This window comes from Dreissena polymorpha, chromosome 1 (assembly GCF_020536995.1).
Source record: "Dreissena polymorpha isolate Duluth1 chromosome 1, UMN_Dpol_1.0, whole genome shotgun sequence".
In the NCBI taxonomy this organism is placed as follows: Eukaryota; Metazoa; Mollusca; class Bivalvia; order Myida; family Dreissenidae; genus Dreissena; species Dreissena polymorpha.
In genome coordinates, this window is record NC_068355.1 from 130,773,009 (window position 1) to 130,788,982 (window position 15,974).

General features: G+C 39.3%; 2 protein-coding genes across 3 annotated transcripts in view; one reads left to right on the top strand and one right to left on the bottom strand.

Moving 5' to 3' along the window:
* LOC127850072 (uncharacterized) overlaps window positions 1-2,699 on the top strand; it is a 49,682-nt gene extending 46,983 nt beyond the window's left edge. For both annotated transcript variants that reach the window (XM_052382822.1, XM_052382832.1), the window contains 2 exons: window positions 1,936-2,097; window positions 2,423-2,699. In XM_052382822.1, the coding sequence (XP_052238782.1) occupies window positions 1,936-2,097; window positions 2,423-2,568 (308 nt within the window). In that variant the 3' untranslated portion in view covers window positions 2,569-2,699. The remainder of the gene's footprint in view (window positions 1-1,935; window positions 2,098-2,422) is intronic.
* A 605-nt stretch (window positions 2,700-3,304) lies between these two features.
* The window catches only part of LOC127850060 (NADPH oxidoreductase A-like), a 66,809-nt gene continuing 54,139 nt past the window's right edge, over window positions 3,305-15,974 (bottom strand). The window contains exons 11-13 of the mRNA XM_052382811.1: window positions 6,902-7,006; window positions 5,692-5,816; window positions 3,305-5,296 (exon numbers count right to left, since the gene is read on the bottom strand). Coding sequence (XP_052238771.1) covers window positions 5,120-5,296; window positions 5,692-5,816; window positions 6,902-7,006 — 407 coding nt within the window. The 3' untranslated portion in view covers window positions 3,305-5,119. The remainder of the gene's footprint in view (window positions 5,297-5,691; window positions 5,817-6,901; window positions 7,007-15,974) is intronic.

The window sequence follows — 15,974 nt, forward strand, 5'->3', positions numbered from 1 at the left end:
TATTATGAAGATTTTCTGAACACATGTTGGTTGTTAATCTAATGTCTCCTCACAGGCTGATTGCTATTTCAATGTCTCCTCACAGGTTGGTTGCTATTTCAATGTCTCCTCACAGGTTGATTGCTATTTCAATGTCTCCTCACAGGTTGGTTGCTATTTCAATGTCTCCTCACAGGTAAGTTGTAATTGCAAAGTCATATCACATGTCGGATGCTACGGCGTTTTATTTTGCCACCAGTGCACAATTACAATGGAGACGCCGACCCAATATGGTTAAGTGTCATTATACCCCTAACCGATAAGAGTATTAAGACCTTCTAACTCCGCCCATTTCCAAAATGTTTATTTTCGGATGTCTCGTCGTTTACGGATTGTTGATGTTATATTTGATCCAATTTTGGTTAATGCGTCTACGTCTCCGTTCCCAATTAAGGTAGTGATGGCTTCGTCAAGATACAATACCAACTTCAAAGGTTGGCATAATGTTATGTTCTTGGTGTGATCATGATTTTCGTAGTTTCAAATGATATACGATTAATCTTGACGCACTTGTTTTAATGATGCGTATATGTATATTCTAAGACTTTCATGGAGTAATATCTCTTAGGTTTAAGCATGCGAGTAATATGTACACCACATTTCGCAATCGTGAAAATGTGATGACACGAGGTACATGCAACTTGATCAAGAACAGTGAAGGGAAATTAAATTTTGCAAACGAAGTAAGCAAGGTCGGTGATAATAGTGGATGCCTTCCGAGACAATCCTGTCATAAACATATTGTTTTACAAGCATATTTCCTTTTGCGCTGTTATACAACAATCAATCAGAATTGATTTCTCGTTTTTATTGAAGGACAATAACAAGAAATGGACAATATTATAAGTTGGCACGTAAGCTTCAGTTTTCGTTTCAAATACTAATAGTATATAGACATAGATATAGGACACATCACGCAACCGATGGAAATCGTGTATCTTATACGTAACGAGAAATTACAGTTTGTTTATTTACTTGGAAATGTCAGCTTTGAGTTATACGCATTTTAATCTTATACAAACTAAAATAATGTCGTGCTTAATTTTGAAAGACGTGCGATGTATTTATGCTAAGCGAATATGCAAAAAATAAAAACGCGAGTGTTTTAAATTTTATTCGCGCTAAGTTTCGAGCGAGATTAACGCGTAAGCCAAAGAACCTCGAAATAAAATGTTACAGTATAACAGCAATGACGCGCGTATATCACATCCAATGCCATACGTGATGCTTGATGGGAAAAAATCCCATGACAGTCCTGGACTCGGACGTTGTCGTGAATCAGACTCTATACGTGATCATGCCATACGCTACTGGATGGCCAAACGAATTTGGTTACATTTTCCGCGACAAGTCGGCCGTTTGATTCCGTTAAATGATACAGCTTTGGCCAAGTGGAAATATTTTTCTGCACTAGGAATAACGTTATCATAAAACTCGCCGTTGTAGTCGATTTTTTAAGTGTTAATAGTTAGAAAATATCAAATTTACAGTCTTTGAAACACCATGCATATTTTATAATTCCAAGTTGACTGACAAATAAGATATTTAAGAAAGGCAAAAACAGTCAGTAACATTGGCCGCCTTATTGTTCACAGTTAATAAGTTTTCTTCATTGTGTTCTTATTGGTATTGCGTGTGCACTTCATGGTCAACTAATTAATATTTTGTCATTTTTGCATACAAGTATCTGAAATATGAATTGACATGTTCGTTTATTTGTGTAACGGAATATATTTTTTATTTGTATGTTTGTCCGTTCGTCCGCCTGCCTGTCTCTCTATCCATAATAACATAGAAATAGCTCTCGTGAGATATACGATAAAGAACTGTATTTTGTATAAATATTATAGACAATTATGTTGACTAGTAGAAATAGGATGTTCATATCTGTTACAGAATACAGTTCCATGACCCGTTTCGACGCAGATGACAGTAGCTCGGAGACGGATAGCGGCGGAAATGACGTCACAAACGCAAAAAATCTGACAAACGTGCGCATGATCGCAAAACAGGACAATTATCCCGCACCCGGGACTGAGGAGCTAGCCTTTAAGGCCGGTATGTACCCATACAAAACAGACCTTTTTTATAAGGGCCCGCTTAAAGTTGTAGCATTTAACTTCATAGATGTCATTTTGGTTGGCCCCATTGTCATACAAAGCAACTTGCCTAAAACGTGTGTGGTCTGATTTGACTCAATTAAATCCTTTATTCGACCAATGATAATAAAATATAACCATTGGTCTGTCCTTTGTTCACTTTTGTTTTCTAGTACCAGCATGTTCAATTTGTTTTTTACGTTCCTTCACTATTCCCGACTAACTGAGGCACTCGACTGTATCTTCACTGCAATTTCGTCAGGTAAGATGATCAATATTTTCAGGTCAAATAATCAAACAGAAGCGCGGCGTGGACACCAATGGAATGTGTTACGGCTGGACGCGGGAGGGCCGGATGGGCCGCAAAATATACGGTTACTACAAGCCCGCCGTCGTGCGGCTGATGAACCCTAGCCGGCTTTCAAAGTAGACTCCCAAGAAGATAATCTGTGATATTATTAGGGACTTTCGTCCAAACTTACATGTGCATTCATGTTTTATGTTTCGCAGTCTTTTTTAATTATTTATAATGGCAATACAGTGTTTTGTTTGTATAAAGAATTTGTGTTACTCTTTGATAGTGTAGAAGCTTTGCTTATTTGACGTAGGTATACGTTGAGCATCCACCTTGCATAATGTATGTTATAAATTGATGAAATATTTCTTCTGGAAAGTTGCTTCTTATGTGGTCCATTTTAAAGCAGTGGAAACGAATGTATGTCGCTGTATAGAAGCACCTAATCAATATATCTTGAATCATATATGAGCTTGTCAAAGTAAAGATGAATGCTTACGACGCTGAATGCCGTTTTTATAATCGTACAAAAGAAAGGGCTTTACTCAAGACCTTTTAAGTCCAGAAAATCAAAGTTCACTTCGTGCACGTCTTTACATCATACGGAATAATACATGCAAGTTAGAATGTGGGAGAACTTTCATAGGCAGACCATGTTGTGTCTACAGACAGACATTCATGTCGAATTAATCATACAAGCACTGGATAATAGCAACTTGGCTGAACTTTCTAATTAACATATTTCATCCGCAAAAAATCATTGTTGAGTGTGATCTTTGATTTACAGTTGTGCATGGAAACAACAACAAAACTATTGGGAAGCCCCACCATTCATGTCGATGATCAACAACCAGTTACATAATGCAGCAAGTTAATTAAATTCCTTTAATCAATTATAAACAAAAGCAATATGCAACAAACGAATCTATAATCTATTACAGCTAAATTGGCTACATTTTAAACGATAATGGTGTTTTAATTAAATTTAATGAATATGTAAATTAAAGATTGGACCGAATAAGGCCCGTTGAGTTGGGGCCGAAAAAGCTTTGAGCCAAATAGACCCATGATTTAAACCAAGGGCAAATCAGCTTAAGCTGCATAAGCATGCTATATCCACCATATGAACCCATTTATGCCTAGTGGACTCTCCCATCCATCTAAATTGGATCAATTTATTTCCAAAATTAGGGATGTCTAGTATATTTATTTCTTTATTTAGAATATTTCTTACAGTAACTCCTTTAAGCAAACAGCGTAGACCCAGATGAGACGCCGCATCATGCGGCGTCTCATCTGAGTCTACGCTGTTTGCCAATGCCTTTTTTCTAGACGCTAGGCATAAATGAGTTAAGATAATGTCAGAGACCTATATCTGATAATGTGTATCGCGCAACACTGGTCGTATGGTCAAATGGCAATGTCGCACATACAGTTCAATAGTCAATTATATTACTGCTTGTTACACACAAAACCAATATTTCTAACAAATGGGTCTGTTAGTAATTAAAGGCTAAAGATGGGCATCATACAGCTTTGTAAGGATTTTTACTTGCGTATTGTTGCAACATTTTAATATAACTACATGTATACATAAAACTAACAAATGTAACAAGGCCGAGACAGAATGTCACGTAAAATTATTCGTATGCGCTCAATGAATCTGCGGAAAGGGGAGATTACTGAGCAGATATAATTTGCAGATATGTTGGGACTATCTTACTTTTGTCGAGGTTGACACTTAAAAAATACAACATCGAAATAAGACACATGCTAGAATTTGTTGACTATGGGAATGTAGGCATTAGTGATTACCACATTTCAATTACATGTCAGATAGCCTGAACGTAAGTAACCTTTGTTTTATAGGATTGCGCAAGCTTTCCGAACCGCAGTCCTTCCTAAAATTGGAGGTCTTATGGAGGATGAAATAGTTCTGCATCGGTTTGTTAAGCAATCTTCCAGTCTAAATGGTTTAAATGAAATTCCCATCGAGCCGATGAACACGTGTGATTTGTTGCTATGAAATGTCAGTCAATTAGAGCAAAGCGTTTTATTATCGTATTCATCTGTCACCTGCATTGCCGGTACTCGGGAACGCACAGTATACTGTTAAGGTGTTGCTGTCGTTTAAATTAATTCGTAACTGTTAGCACTGCTTTGGCATCAGTCAAGTTAAACATTATATTCGAAACATGCATACTATGACATTGGGCCAGAAATGCCAAAAATCGACTTGTCAATTTCCTCGAAAATCATGTTGGTGTTGTATTGCAGATAGATTGACGCAAAATGTCATTACATCTTTCTTATAGCGATTCACATAAAAGTATGATAACACCCATCCATTTTATACTATGACGACAGTTTCCGTGAACGCTCAGCGAAAGCGTTTGGTGTCAAACATCCGACCTTAGAAAATATACGTCGGATGTACAAGGACCATTCCCCTTTTCTCTTATTGCAAGGTCGCCGCACCAGTTGAATTATATGTAGCACAAGTGCTGCATGAATTCACTTGACTATTCCAGAGGGGCAGGGGAGAAGAAAAACAAAAGAGCAGGCACAGGACCCTGATATTTCCCTATTGAGGTATCACAGTATAGGCTTGTTATCACATTATAGGCTGGTTATCACATTATAGGCTGGTTATCACAGTATAGGCTTGTTATCACAGGCACTGAATTCAAATCACCCAGACATCTTTCTGATATCGTGCGCAGTTTTGCTCCAAGTTCTGCAAATATAATTCAGCCTCTTTCTGACTCATATGACCTTGACCTTTGATAACCTTGGTTAAGGTCACATGGACGTCTCTTGCCATATGTTTCGCATCACCGCACACGTAAATATGTGCGTTTTCCTAAAAGATAAAACCAATTTTAATTTAATAAATTGTCAAACAAAAGACAAAATATCATAAGTTTAATTCAGAAATAACATATCAAAGTCATATCCTTCCAATTTTACTTGTGCTATGAAGTTGAATTTAGTGAGTTCCGTCTAGAATAGTAATCGACCGTGTTAAAGCAATATTATTTGACGCTTACATAAAGTAGCTTAGATCGGTGCTAAAAAAAATGAAGCTGCTACACTCAACTGCAAGTAACCAAGGACTTATAGTGATCATCAAATGATGCGTTGACAGTGGATCCATCATGTAGCGACTAAACTTAAGAGAATGAAGATGTCAGGTCAAGTTAAGACTGCCGATTTTAATTGATCAGTAATACCGTGTGAACAAATAATGCTCCAAACCTGGTCCAGCATTCTCCAGATATGGACTGCATCCTCATGTATCAGGTGTTGAACGTACACCTTGTGTGCCTGGTCACGTGAGAACGCTGTCCGCAGACTTATGATGCCCGCTTGGTCCCATGACTCTAAAATAGCCATCAGAAGATATGCAAGTAAAATTATTTGTTTGGCATAGGCCAACATAATAAGGTATAGCATTCATTAACAGCAGGGGCGTAGATAATGGGGAAGCGGCTGCTGCCCCAATATTTCGGCTAGTCGTCGTTATATACATAAAACGTAAAATCCCCCAAAATCGACGCACAAAAACCAGTATTTTTGTAATCACTCGCCGTCAGTGCAGAAGCCATTTGTTCCCTCTCCGTCTGCTCCGAGGTTGCCGATAGTGATGTGTCAATATCCCTTGTTTGGCGTCATAAACCAGAGGCCCGGGTAAATGACATAGCGTTAATTGCTTTATTGTTCATCTCCGTGATTGGACAGTCGGTTGATTAAGGAAAGGCTATTCTTTTCATGTGGTTATTTATTACAGTCTTCCCATTTCAGGTGTTAAACATGTCCATCAGTAATAAAATATAAGTGTTGTGAATGTAATGTTAATGTTATTATTTCTCATATCACTTGTTAAACTCCGTCATTAAAATACATAAACATTGACATTATCTTAAGTTTTAATTAGCACGAGTTTTAGGAAAGAAAAAAATAACCGTTGAGATTTCTGGGTCGTCGGCGGCGGCATTGGACAAACTGATTTTATGACAAACTGAGAGTGAGACAAAAATCGAGCATTTATATCAACATGCAAGTTCCCCAAAACACACCATATTAATTGTAATTGTAATTTTTTTCGGAACCACGGGAGAGGACAACCCTCTCAAACGAACCCCTTTATGTTCTCAGTACAGAAACTGGACCGCCTCCCCAATGTTTGGAGGTTATCTACGCCCCTGAACAGGTAGTAAGGAAACTAATCTTTCTATGCAAGCTTAGAGACAGTAAAGCCCTAAACTACTATAAACAGCAAAGTACGGTAAATTGTTAGCTAATACAAAACGTGACGTACTTGTTAACTAGTATTTGAAAATGGCACAACTAATGGAGAAATTGTCAGGCCTGAAAATTTTAAGTTTGACACACATATGATATAAAACAATATGTTCAAAAAAGTTGAAGAAAGGTGAACTTTTGTCCAATGTTTCACCCCACATACCCAGTTGGTGTCTATACAGAAAGTCCTTCTCTCTGTGTTGACAGCCAAAGTATAGACGGATTTCCCCAAACTGTTGTCCAGGACGCATTTGTGACATTTCCATAGCTAAAATATAACAATCAAATAAACTTGGTAATCTTCCAAATAATTTGCTAATTAAATATGATTCAATTTATATAATAAAGAAATGTGTGAAAGGCATGCTATTCATTTGCATATTGACATAAAAACAAATTTTTAAAGTAAAATTCATTTTAATTATTAAATACTTACCTGTTATCTCTAGCTGGGGAATCATCCACCTCTAATAAAGAAAACCAAGTCAGGCTAAACATAGTACAATGTAACCTAACCGGAAAACAAGAACAACAACTCATCTTTCCTTTACAACAGCATAAAATGTCGATGAGCGGGGTGGGAGGTGGGACTTACCGATAACAGGTAAGTATTTAATAATTAAAATGAATTTTACTTTAAACATTTGTTTTAATATCATAAAAACATACCTGTTATCTCTAGCTGATTTTGCAGCAGCGGCGGGAAGGTTCGCATATTTTTTTCCCATCACAGCAGAACCCATATTTAGGGTTTTCAGCAAGAGATAGTAGATCTTGTCCTCAGATTATCTTCGTTAGTACCATATTGTACGTACTTAATTCTCGGATGGCCTAGAGTACTTACGCCATAGAAGAAATTACAGTTTGAGCCACAACAAGAGGACCCAACATATACAAATTGTCTTGTTGGCACTCAAGAGAACGAAGATAAAAAGAGGAGAAGGTGGTAGGATTCCTCCAGAAAGCAGCTTGAAGCACTTCAGACAATGGGGTATAATTAATATAAGCCCACAAAGCCGAAAGAGCTCTTTAATTCATGCGGTCTTATCTTAAACAGGGATAAATCACTGGATGAAAGAGAAGAATAAGCCTTCTTAATTGTCGAGGCTATCCAACGGGAAATAGCCGCAGACACATCGCGCCCACCCCCCTTTTAATGGAATGAAAAGTCTTTTACGAGAACCTCGAATAAACTTTACTCTCTTAAGGTAGAACTTCAAAGCCCTTACCGGGCAAAGGAGTCTATCATCATCTTCATGTCCACAAGTTCTAGAAAGACTTGGAACTTTTAAGGGCTTGGAAGCCATAGAGGGAAGTTGATTTTTAGCAAGAAATCCTGGCTGACATAATAATGTAACAGATCCATCGACAGCATCAAAACGAAGATGGTTATCTCCTATAGAAAGAGCATGAATTTCACTTCTCCGTTTGGATGAAGCCATAGTAAGTAGAAAAACGGTCTTCCAGGTTAGGAATTGTAAAAAAGCCTGATCACGGATTCATAGGGAGCCTTAGTAAGCGAACCAAGCACACAAGCTAAATCCCATTTAGGAGCCAGTGTTCGAGATACAGGACGTTTAGGTTCCATAGCTTTAATCAGTTCCGAAATCGCTGGATCAGCACAGATTTTTGATGACTTAGTAAAAGCCAATGTATGCGAAATCATAGATCTGTATCCTTTGATAGAGCTAAGAGAAAGTTTCTTATCATCAAAAGGATAGATGAGAAAATCCGCTATGCGTCTAGCAGAGGGATTGAGGGGATCAAATTTCCCTCGAATACACCAATTAGAGAAGAGTTTCCAGCGAGCATCATAGACTGCTCTGGTGGATTTTCTCCTTGCAGAAGCAACGAGGGTTGAAGCCCTGACAGAAACACGTTTCTTCTGCAGAGATTGCCTGATAACGGCCAGACGTGTAAGTGGAACATTACTGGATCCGCATGTAGTCTGCCGCTTTGAGATTGAAGATCTGACCTGTGAGGAAGTTTCCTGGGATAATCGTACAGGAGACTGAGAAGATCGTTGAACCAAGATCTCCTGGGCCAACAAAGGAGTATTCGGCATGAGCTCACCCTGATTTTCGCCAATATTTGGGGAATTAGAATGGGTGGGGGATAGGCGTAAGCTTCCAGTTGGTCCCAAGCGAACGAAAGCGCGTCTATTGCCCACGCTGCTGGATCGTAAACTGGACTCACATACAGGATACCGTTGAGAGAGAGGAACTCTTGAGCTGTTATATGAGATTGGGACAAAACCCAGTTGACCTTTACCAGAACGCCTGATATACCTTGACATGACACTCTGACCCGATTGATGTGTGTCAAGAAATTCATTCCCACGAAAGTGAAGTCCTGAGAAGGAATGAAGTCTGATTTGTCTGCATTGAGAAGGAGTCCTAAAGAGAGTAGTTCCTTCCAAGAGAATTCTAGGTCGGTCAGAAGTAAATGACAATCGCGCTGGTGTAAGAGCCAGTCGTCGAAATACTGAAGAAGAACAATCCCGTGAACTCGGAGGTAAGCTCCGACTGCAGCCATTAGTTTGGTAAAAACTCGAGGGGCGGTCGCCAAACCAAATGGCATGGCCCGGAACTGGTAGACTTGGCCATGAAAGGCGAATCGAAGGTACTTCCGGAAGTTGGGATGTATAGGAACATGGAAGTACGCATCTTCCAGATCCAAAGACATCCACAGTGCAGGGGTTTGATGGAGTTCCGTATGAAGGAAGGAGTCTCCATTTTGAAAGTTTGTTTGAGAAGGTACATGTTGAACACTTTAAAATCTATTACTGGTCTCCAAGAACCATTTTTCTTTTGAACAAGAAAAAGACGACTGTAGTGTCCTGGAGAATAAGGATCTTGAACCCTTTCTACCGCCTGTTTTTCCAAGAGCCCGAGAATGGACTGTGGAATATGTGGATGCTGAGATACCAGTTCTATCGGAACGCGAGAATGTGAAGGCCTTTTTTTAAATTGAAAAGTCAGGCCTTTTGTAACCAGAGAATGAACCCATGCGTCCGAAGTAATTTGAAGCCATCGGTTTGAAAAGTGGAAAAGTCTGGCCCCGACTGGTATTTCCGGCATCGGAGGTTGTGGAGGTAGAAAGGGTTGGGACCTAGGGCTGATAAGGAGGAGGTACGCCCTTGCCAGCAGAAGGTTTAAAATTCCTCTGATCCGGCTTGGGTTTGTTCCCTTTTCCCAGAATCTCTACCAGAAAACTTCTTAGAAAAAGGTCTGTTATAGGAAGAAGGCCTATTAGAACCCGACCGTGGATTAACAGCAGGTCTTTTAGAGAAAAGATTGTTTCTCTTAGCCTTCTTGGGTGCTGGAACTGCTGGTGGCATAGAAGAAGGCTGCTTAAAGGCTCCTTGGCGTTGTCCAGAATTGTTTCTAGCTAAAGAAGCATGAAGTTGGTCATCCTTGTCAGCTGTGATTGCTTCTTGCATCCTTCCACCAAAAAGAAACCTGATGAGCGAGTTCATAACGGGTTCTAAGAGAAAATCTTTCGGTAAAGATGAAAGGATAAGATCTCTACGAATCCTTAACATCTCAGACATTGAAGAAGCAGCCTTATGTGAAAGGGATAATGCTGTTCGCGATAGGTGGATCAATAAATCCCGAAGTTCTTTCGGAACAGAATCAGACCAATCACAAACCAAATGTAACAAGGTTGCTAGCATTAAGTCTACCTGGTTGGATAGACCTAAAGATCTTCGCTCTCTTCTTTCCCAATGTTCTATCATGGAAAAAGGGACAGACACTGGAGTAGATGAACTAGGCATCGTAAGCAAAAGCTTATTGATGTCTGGATCCTGCGATGGTAATTTATAAAAAATCTTAACCCGAAGTCGGATCGGGTACTGGTGGTTTGTAGTTACGTTCCTGAAGTTTAGACTCCGCAAAATCCTTCGGTACTTTCCACATATCTCCTCGTTTAGGAATCGTTTTATTCACTGATTCCAACGATTGAAAAACAGATAAGACAGTAGTACCAATCGGAAGTCGAGTATCCAAGCGGGAACGCGCCTTAGTAACCATGGTGGGATCAAACGTACGAACGAGTTGTTCAGTGATCGAGATCGTCGAATTAGAAGAAGTCTCCACAGGTCGTGGACACAACTCTTCACCCAGAGTCTGAAATATCAGCTCGTAAATTTGATTATTCTATATCCAATAAATTAATCCAATGGGCATTCTTCATAAGAACCACGTGACCGTCCAATATATTCCGGTATTGGATCCAAAAAGTCTGTATTTTTTCCATATTGGACAGTTGAGTACAAGTGCACTAAGCAATTGTTTTATAACGATAAAAGCCGTTACCGAGTAAAAGTATCCGAATGTACAATATTCGATTCACACAGGCGATATTTAGATTGTATTTCTTAAATAAATAAATTGGATAAATGTTAGAAATTAAAAACAAATGCAACAGCAAGTGATATTGTTATTATTTGAAATTGAAAAACAAATGCAACAGCAAAACAAAAACTCTATTTTATTAACCTCAATGACAGCTTTAATCCAATGCTTATAGCAACACAGTTCAATGATATGCCCTTCCATTTTCTGTTCTTCCATCCCTTTATCGAAATGTATTTAAATCCACACTTTCTTTCATAGCGTTTGTATCCCATGCTAACCATTCTGACCCAAAACACGATTTACGAATTCGTAATCCTGTCGGAGCGAGTTGTTTTATTCCTATCGAAGTTAACAATTATGCATTACAAACACACAATCCGTGTCCCTAAAATGCAGAAAGTCTTGCTTATACTAGTATGTTTCGTCAGAGAAATGACGTTACACAAGATACGTCATAAATTGCGTAATCAGGTGAATGAAAATAAAAATACGGAAAGCTGGTTTGGTAATATAATTTAAAGAAGAAACAAAAGAGCGTTAGAAAGGGATATAGAATAAAAAGATTATTAGACGTTTAAACTGTACAATACGTGATATATTTGGACTCGCACACAGTTTGAAGTCATATTGGACTCGCCTAACGGCTCGTCCAATATGACTTAAACTGTGTGCTCGTCCAAATATATCTCCGTATTGTGCAGTGAAACGTCTAATAACCTATAATTACTGGAAGCCAAAAAATTATCCGTATCAATGTCCGCATCCGATTCAGCTTCACTCTCTACAGGAACAGAGGTGTGTAGAGAAATAGCAGGAACAGGAATGAAACTATCTTGTGCCAGATTGTCTGGTAAAGATGAATTATCATCCACGACGTCAGCAATTTGATAATGCTTATCAGTATTGACCGGTACAAAATGACCAGACGCATTCTGTACCCATAGAGCATCAGGATTCGAATGGGAAGCATTAGGGGGTACACGATTAGATACGGTCGATGACACCCGTGGTGCTGAAAATGTAGCAGTAGTTGTTAGCTGCGCTTCTGAAGTTCCAACATGTGTGGCTGTTAACATGAAGGCCGACACATGTTGTAAGGAAACATGTGATTGCATAAAGGAATAAGACGGTGATCGACTATCCGAATGGTAGGTACGATGTCTACATGAGGTTTGTTGACGTCCTCGTTTTCTGCGATGTCGCGATCTGGATCGGCTGCGATGTCGAGATGTAGATCGGCTTCGATGAGGCCGGGATCTTCTGGAATAGTGTCTCCGTGAACGTCGCGTGATCGCTTACGCGCGTTGCGACGATGATCGTGTCCGATGTCTACTCCTTGATGACGAAGATTCATTCGTCGATGACGAGTAGGAAGAAGAGTCATCCGATGATGAAGATCGATGCCTTTTTCTGACTGTTGACCGGTGACCGGACCGGACCGGACTGGACCGGACCGACCGGTGACCGGACCGGTCACCGATGACCGGACCGGTGACCGGCCGGTAATGTCATGACCGGACCGGTTCGGTGACCGGCCGGTCATATCATGACCGGTTACGTCACCGGCCAAAGACCGTAGAATGGCGGCTGCCATTTGGTCAGACATTGATCGATCCTTTCCACGATCAATGTCGCCGGTATGTATGGTGTGCGTCATACGGTCAGATGACGACCGACAGACAACACCACCATCGTGCCCGGTATCCGGTGACTGAAATGTCAGCTGGTCATCCGTGACCAGTGAAGTCACCGGATCATCAACGTCCGTTAGAGGTTCGTGGCGTTTGCGGCTGATCGACGTCCGACGGCGACCAGCTTGTTTCCATGTGTCGGACGACCATAAATCGCACACTGCACATTTTTTAAGTAGACTACAACCGGTACATGCCAGGCAAGTGTCGTAAGAATCCCACATTGCTTAGACGTGACCACACGAACCTCTCTTTTGTAAGTTCATTTCTGAAAACAAATGAAACAGAAAGATCCTACAACAGACTATTAACTATAAATTGTTAAATTTAAACCACAATGTAAATAAACAAACGCTGTACAAATGCCCTCAATTATTTATTGAGGAAAAAGGCACGAAGTCCTCGTGGATTACCTATATAAGAAAATGGAACGAAGACCTCATGGTGCACGTGCTCATGTACATGAGCACTATAAACAAAGATACCCAGCAAAAGCAGAATTATAACAAAAACTGCAATAAAAAGCATAAAAAAGTTAACCGAATAATATACAGAAAAGATAAATAAAATTTATCCTTCAAACTCCGACAATAAACACGATTAAAAGAACGAAAAAGTCCTGAGCCAAAATAGGCGTGCACTCGTGGTTGTGGTCACATAACCCCAAACCGGAACTCCTGTTTTTAGGGTTACATGCAGTCAGTTTGATACTTAGCACACATTGTTCAATGCATGCTGCTTAGGATTTGTAAAATACATTGCAAATGGAATGTTTTGGTAGCAACTTGAAGGTATATTTGTAAGCAATAAGAAAAAAAGCCATTTTTGTGCTCTACTTTTTCTGTTGATGGTTCCCGGCTTTGAAAGTAGGTCATACTATTTGAGCCCCAAATGGTCGCCTGCACAGCTGTCAAAACCGGTGTGCCTATTCTAAGGTGAATATTTTGAGTTACAACGTATAGAATTTAATGACATCCTTTTTTTCAAATGATTATGCATTAATCTTTCCAATGATGTATGATGATATAGTGGGTCATTGCTTGATCATGGTAAAAATTGATATCGAACTTCAACTATTTTATATGTAATATAGAAGGAAATTAATTGCGCATGCGTAACCTTGTCCGGAAAGTAAAGATGAGTTGTTGTTCTTGTTTTCCGGTTAGGTTACATTGTACTATGTTTAACCTGACTTGGTTTTCTTTATTAGAGGTGGATGATTCCCAGCGCTTGAATTTTTCCGGATAATTAACTCCCTGGAAAGGGATTAGCTAGAGATAACAGGTATGTATTTATGATATTAAAACATCAGTACATAAAAACATGCAATAATACAAACACAGGCATAATATTATGCAAGCATCTAGATGATAAATTATTATTTTGCTGGAAATAACTACAGATTCAATTCATTATGTCCTCATAACTCAGGAGCGTCGGAAGCAAATTGACATTGGGGCGGCGGAGAGGGTGGGTATGGGAGGGGTATCCCCCTCCCGTTGGTGGGGGTCCGGGGCCTCCACCTGATTTTTTTTTTTAATTTTAGCATCAAATGGCGCATTATGGTGAGAGTATTTATGCTTGATACCTGACCTTATACACGTCTATTGCAGGCATATTCTAAATGACAAAAGTTGCAAGACAGACAGATGATGGAGAAGTAAATAAAAGATTCTCAGGTTTAATTACTTAAGAATAAAGAGATTATCGTTATAAAAGAGACTGATCAATTAACAACATAATTGACACGTACATAACGGCGGGCGGATGATGACAATCAACAATACGCGTGTCAAAACAGCGAAAGCATGATTACCTTGCTTTGCGGTAAAGACATTTTTAATTATACAGGTATTGAAATGAAAAAGAATATAAAAAAGGTCTTTGATGAAATTTCAATTTCGCCAAAAATATTGGGGCGGCGGCCGCCTACCATGCCGCCCCAGCTCAGACGCCTATGTAACTGCAATGATCTTCATAAAAATGTCTCTTATAACCATACAATTATTCACTTTAAATCATCTAGGAATCTAAGACAAAGATACAAACATTGTCAATTAGCCAAACATCATAAATCACTTTAAATTTTGGTTGATGATTGATCAGAACACAACAGCACAATATATGTACAAACAAGAGCTGTCTCCATAGGATGACATAAGCCCCCTATAAACGCTTTGATAGAAGTTATGAGCATTCAACTAGATAGAGGACACCATACTTAATCCTTGAAATGCACTAAGTGACCCTGTGACCTAGTTTTTGACCTGGCATGACCCATATTCGAACTTAACCTAGATATTGTCTTGATACAACTTCTGACCAAGTTTGGTAAAGATAAGATGAGAACTACTTCAATTAGAGAGCGGACACCATGCTAAATCCTTGAAATGCACTAAGTGACCCCGTGACCTAGTTTTAGACCCGGCATGACCCATATTCGAACTTGACCTAGATATTGTCTAGATACAACTTCTGACCAGGTTTGGTAAAGATCGGATGAAAACTATTTGAATTAGAGAGCTTTTCTTCGAAAGGGGGCATAAAAATACTGATCAGTTGCTTCAATGAAATATTTTAACATTAACAACAAGAGATGTGTTCGTCAGAAACACAATGTTCCCAACTGCGCTGCTTTGAAACAAAATTTAGAAATCATCTCCCTTTATAGCTTTTTACTTCCCTTGGATTTTGTCCAATCCACCCGGGGGGGGGGGGGTTGATAAGGAATTATATAATATGAGATTTATAATTACCGTATATAAATTACTTCCCTTGAAAATAATTGTCTCTAACCAATCTCTATTTTTTAGTAGCAAATAATTAAAAGCCACTACCGTGACTGTAGATTCAACAATCAAAATGTGATCAATGTACTTATGAAGTTTCATGATCGCAGCCATTAGCGTTCTCATTCGGAAACCATTTTACTATTTCGGGTCACCGTGACTTTGACCTTTGATATAGTGACCTGAAAATCAATAGGGGTCAACTGTGAGTCATGATCAATCTACCTATCAAGTTTCATGATCCTAGGCATAAGCGTTCTTAAGTTATCATCCGGAAACCATTTTACAATTTCAGGTCACTGTGACCTTGACCTTTGACCTAGCGACCTGAAAATCAATAGGGGTCATCTGCGAGTCATGATCAATGTACCTATGAAGTTTCATGATCCTAGGCC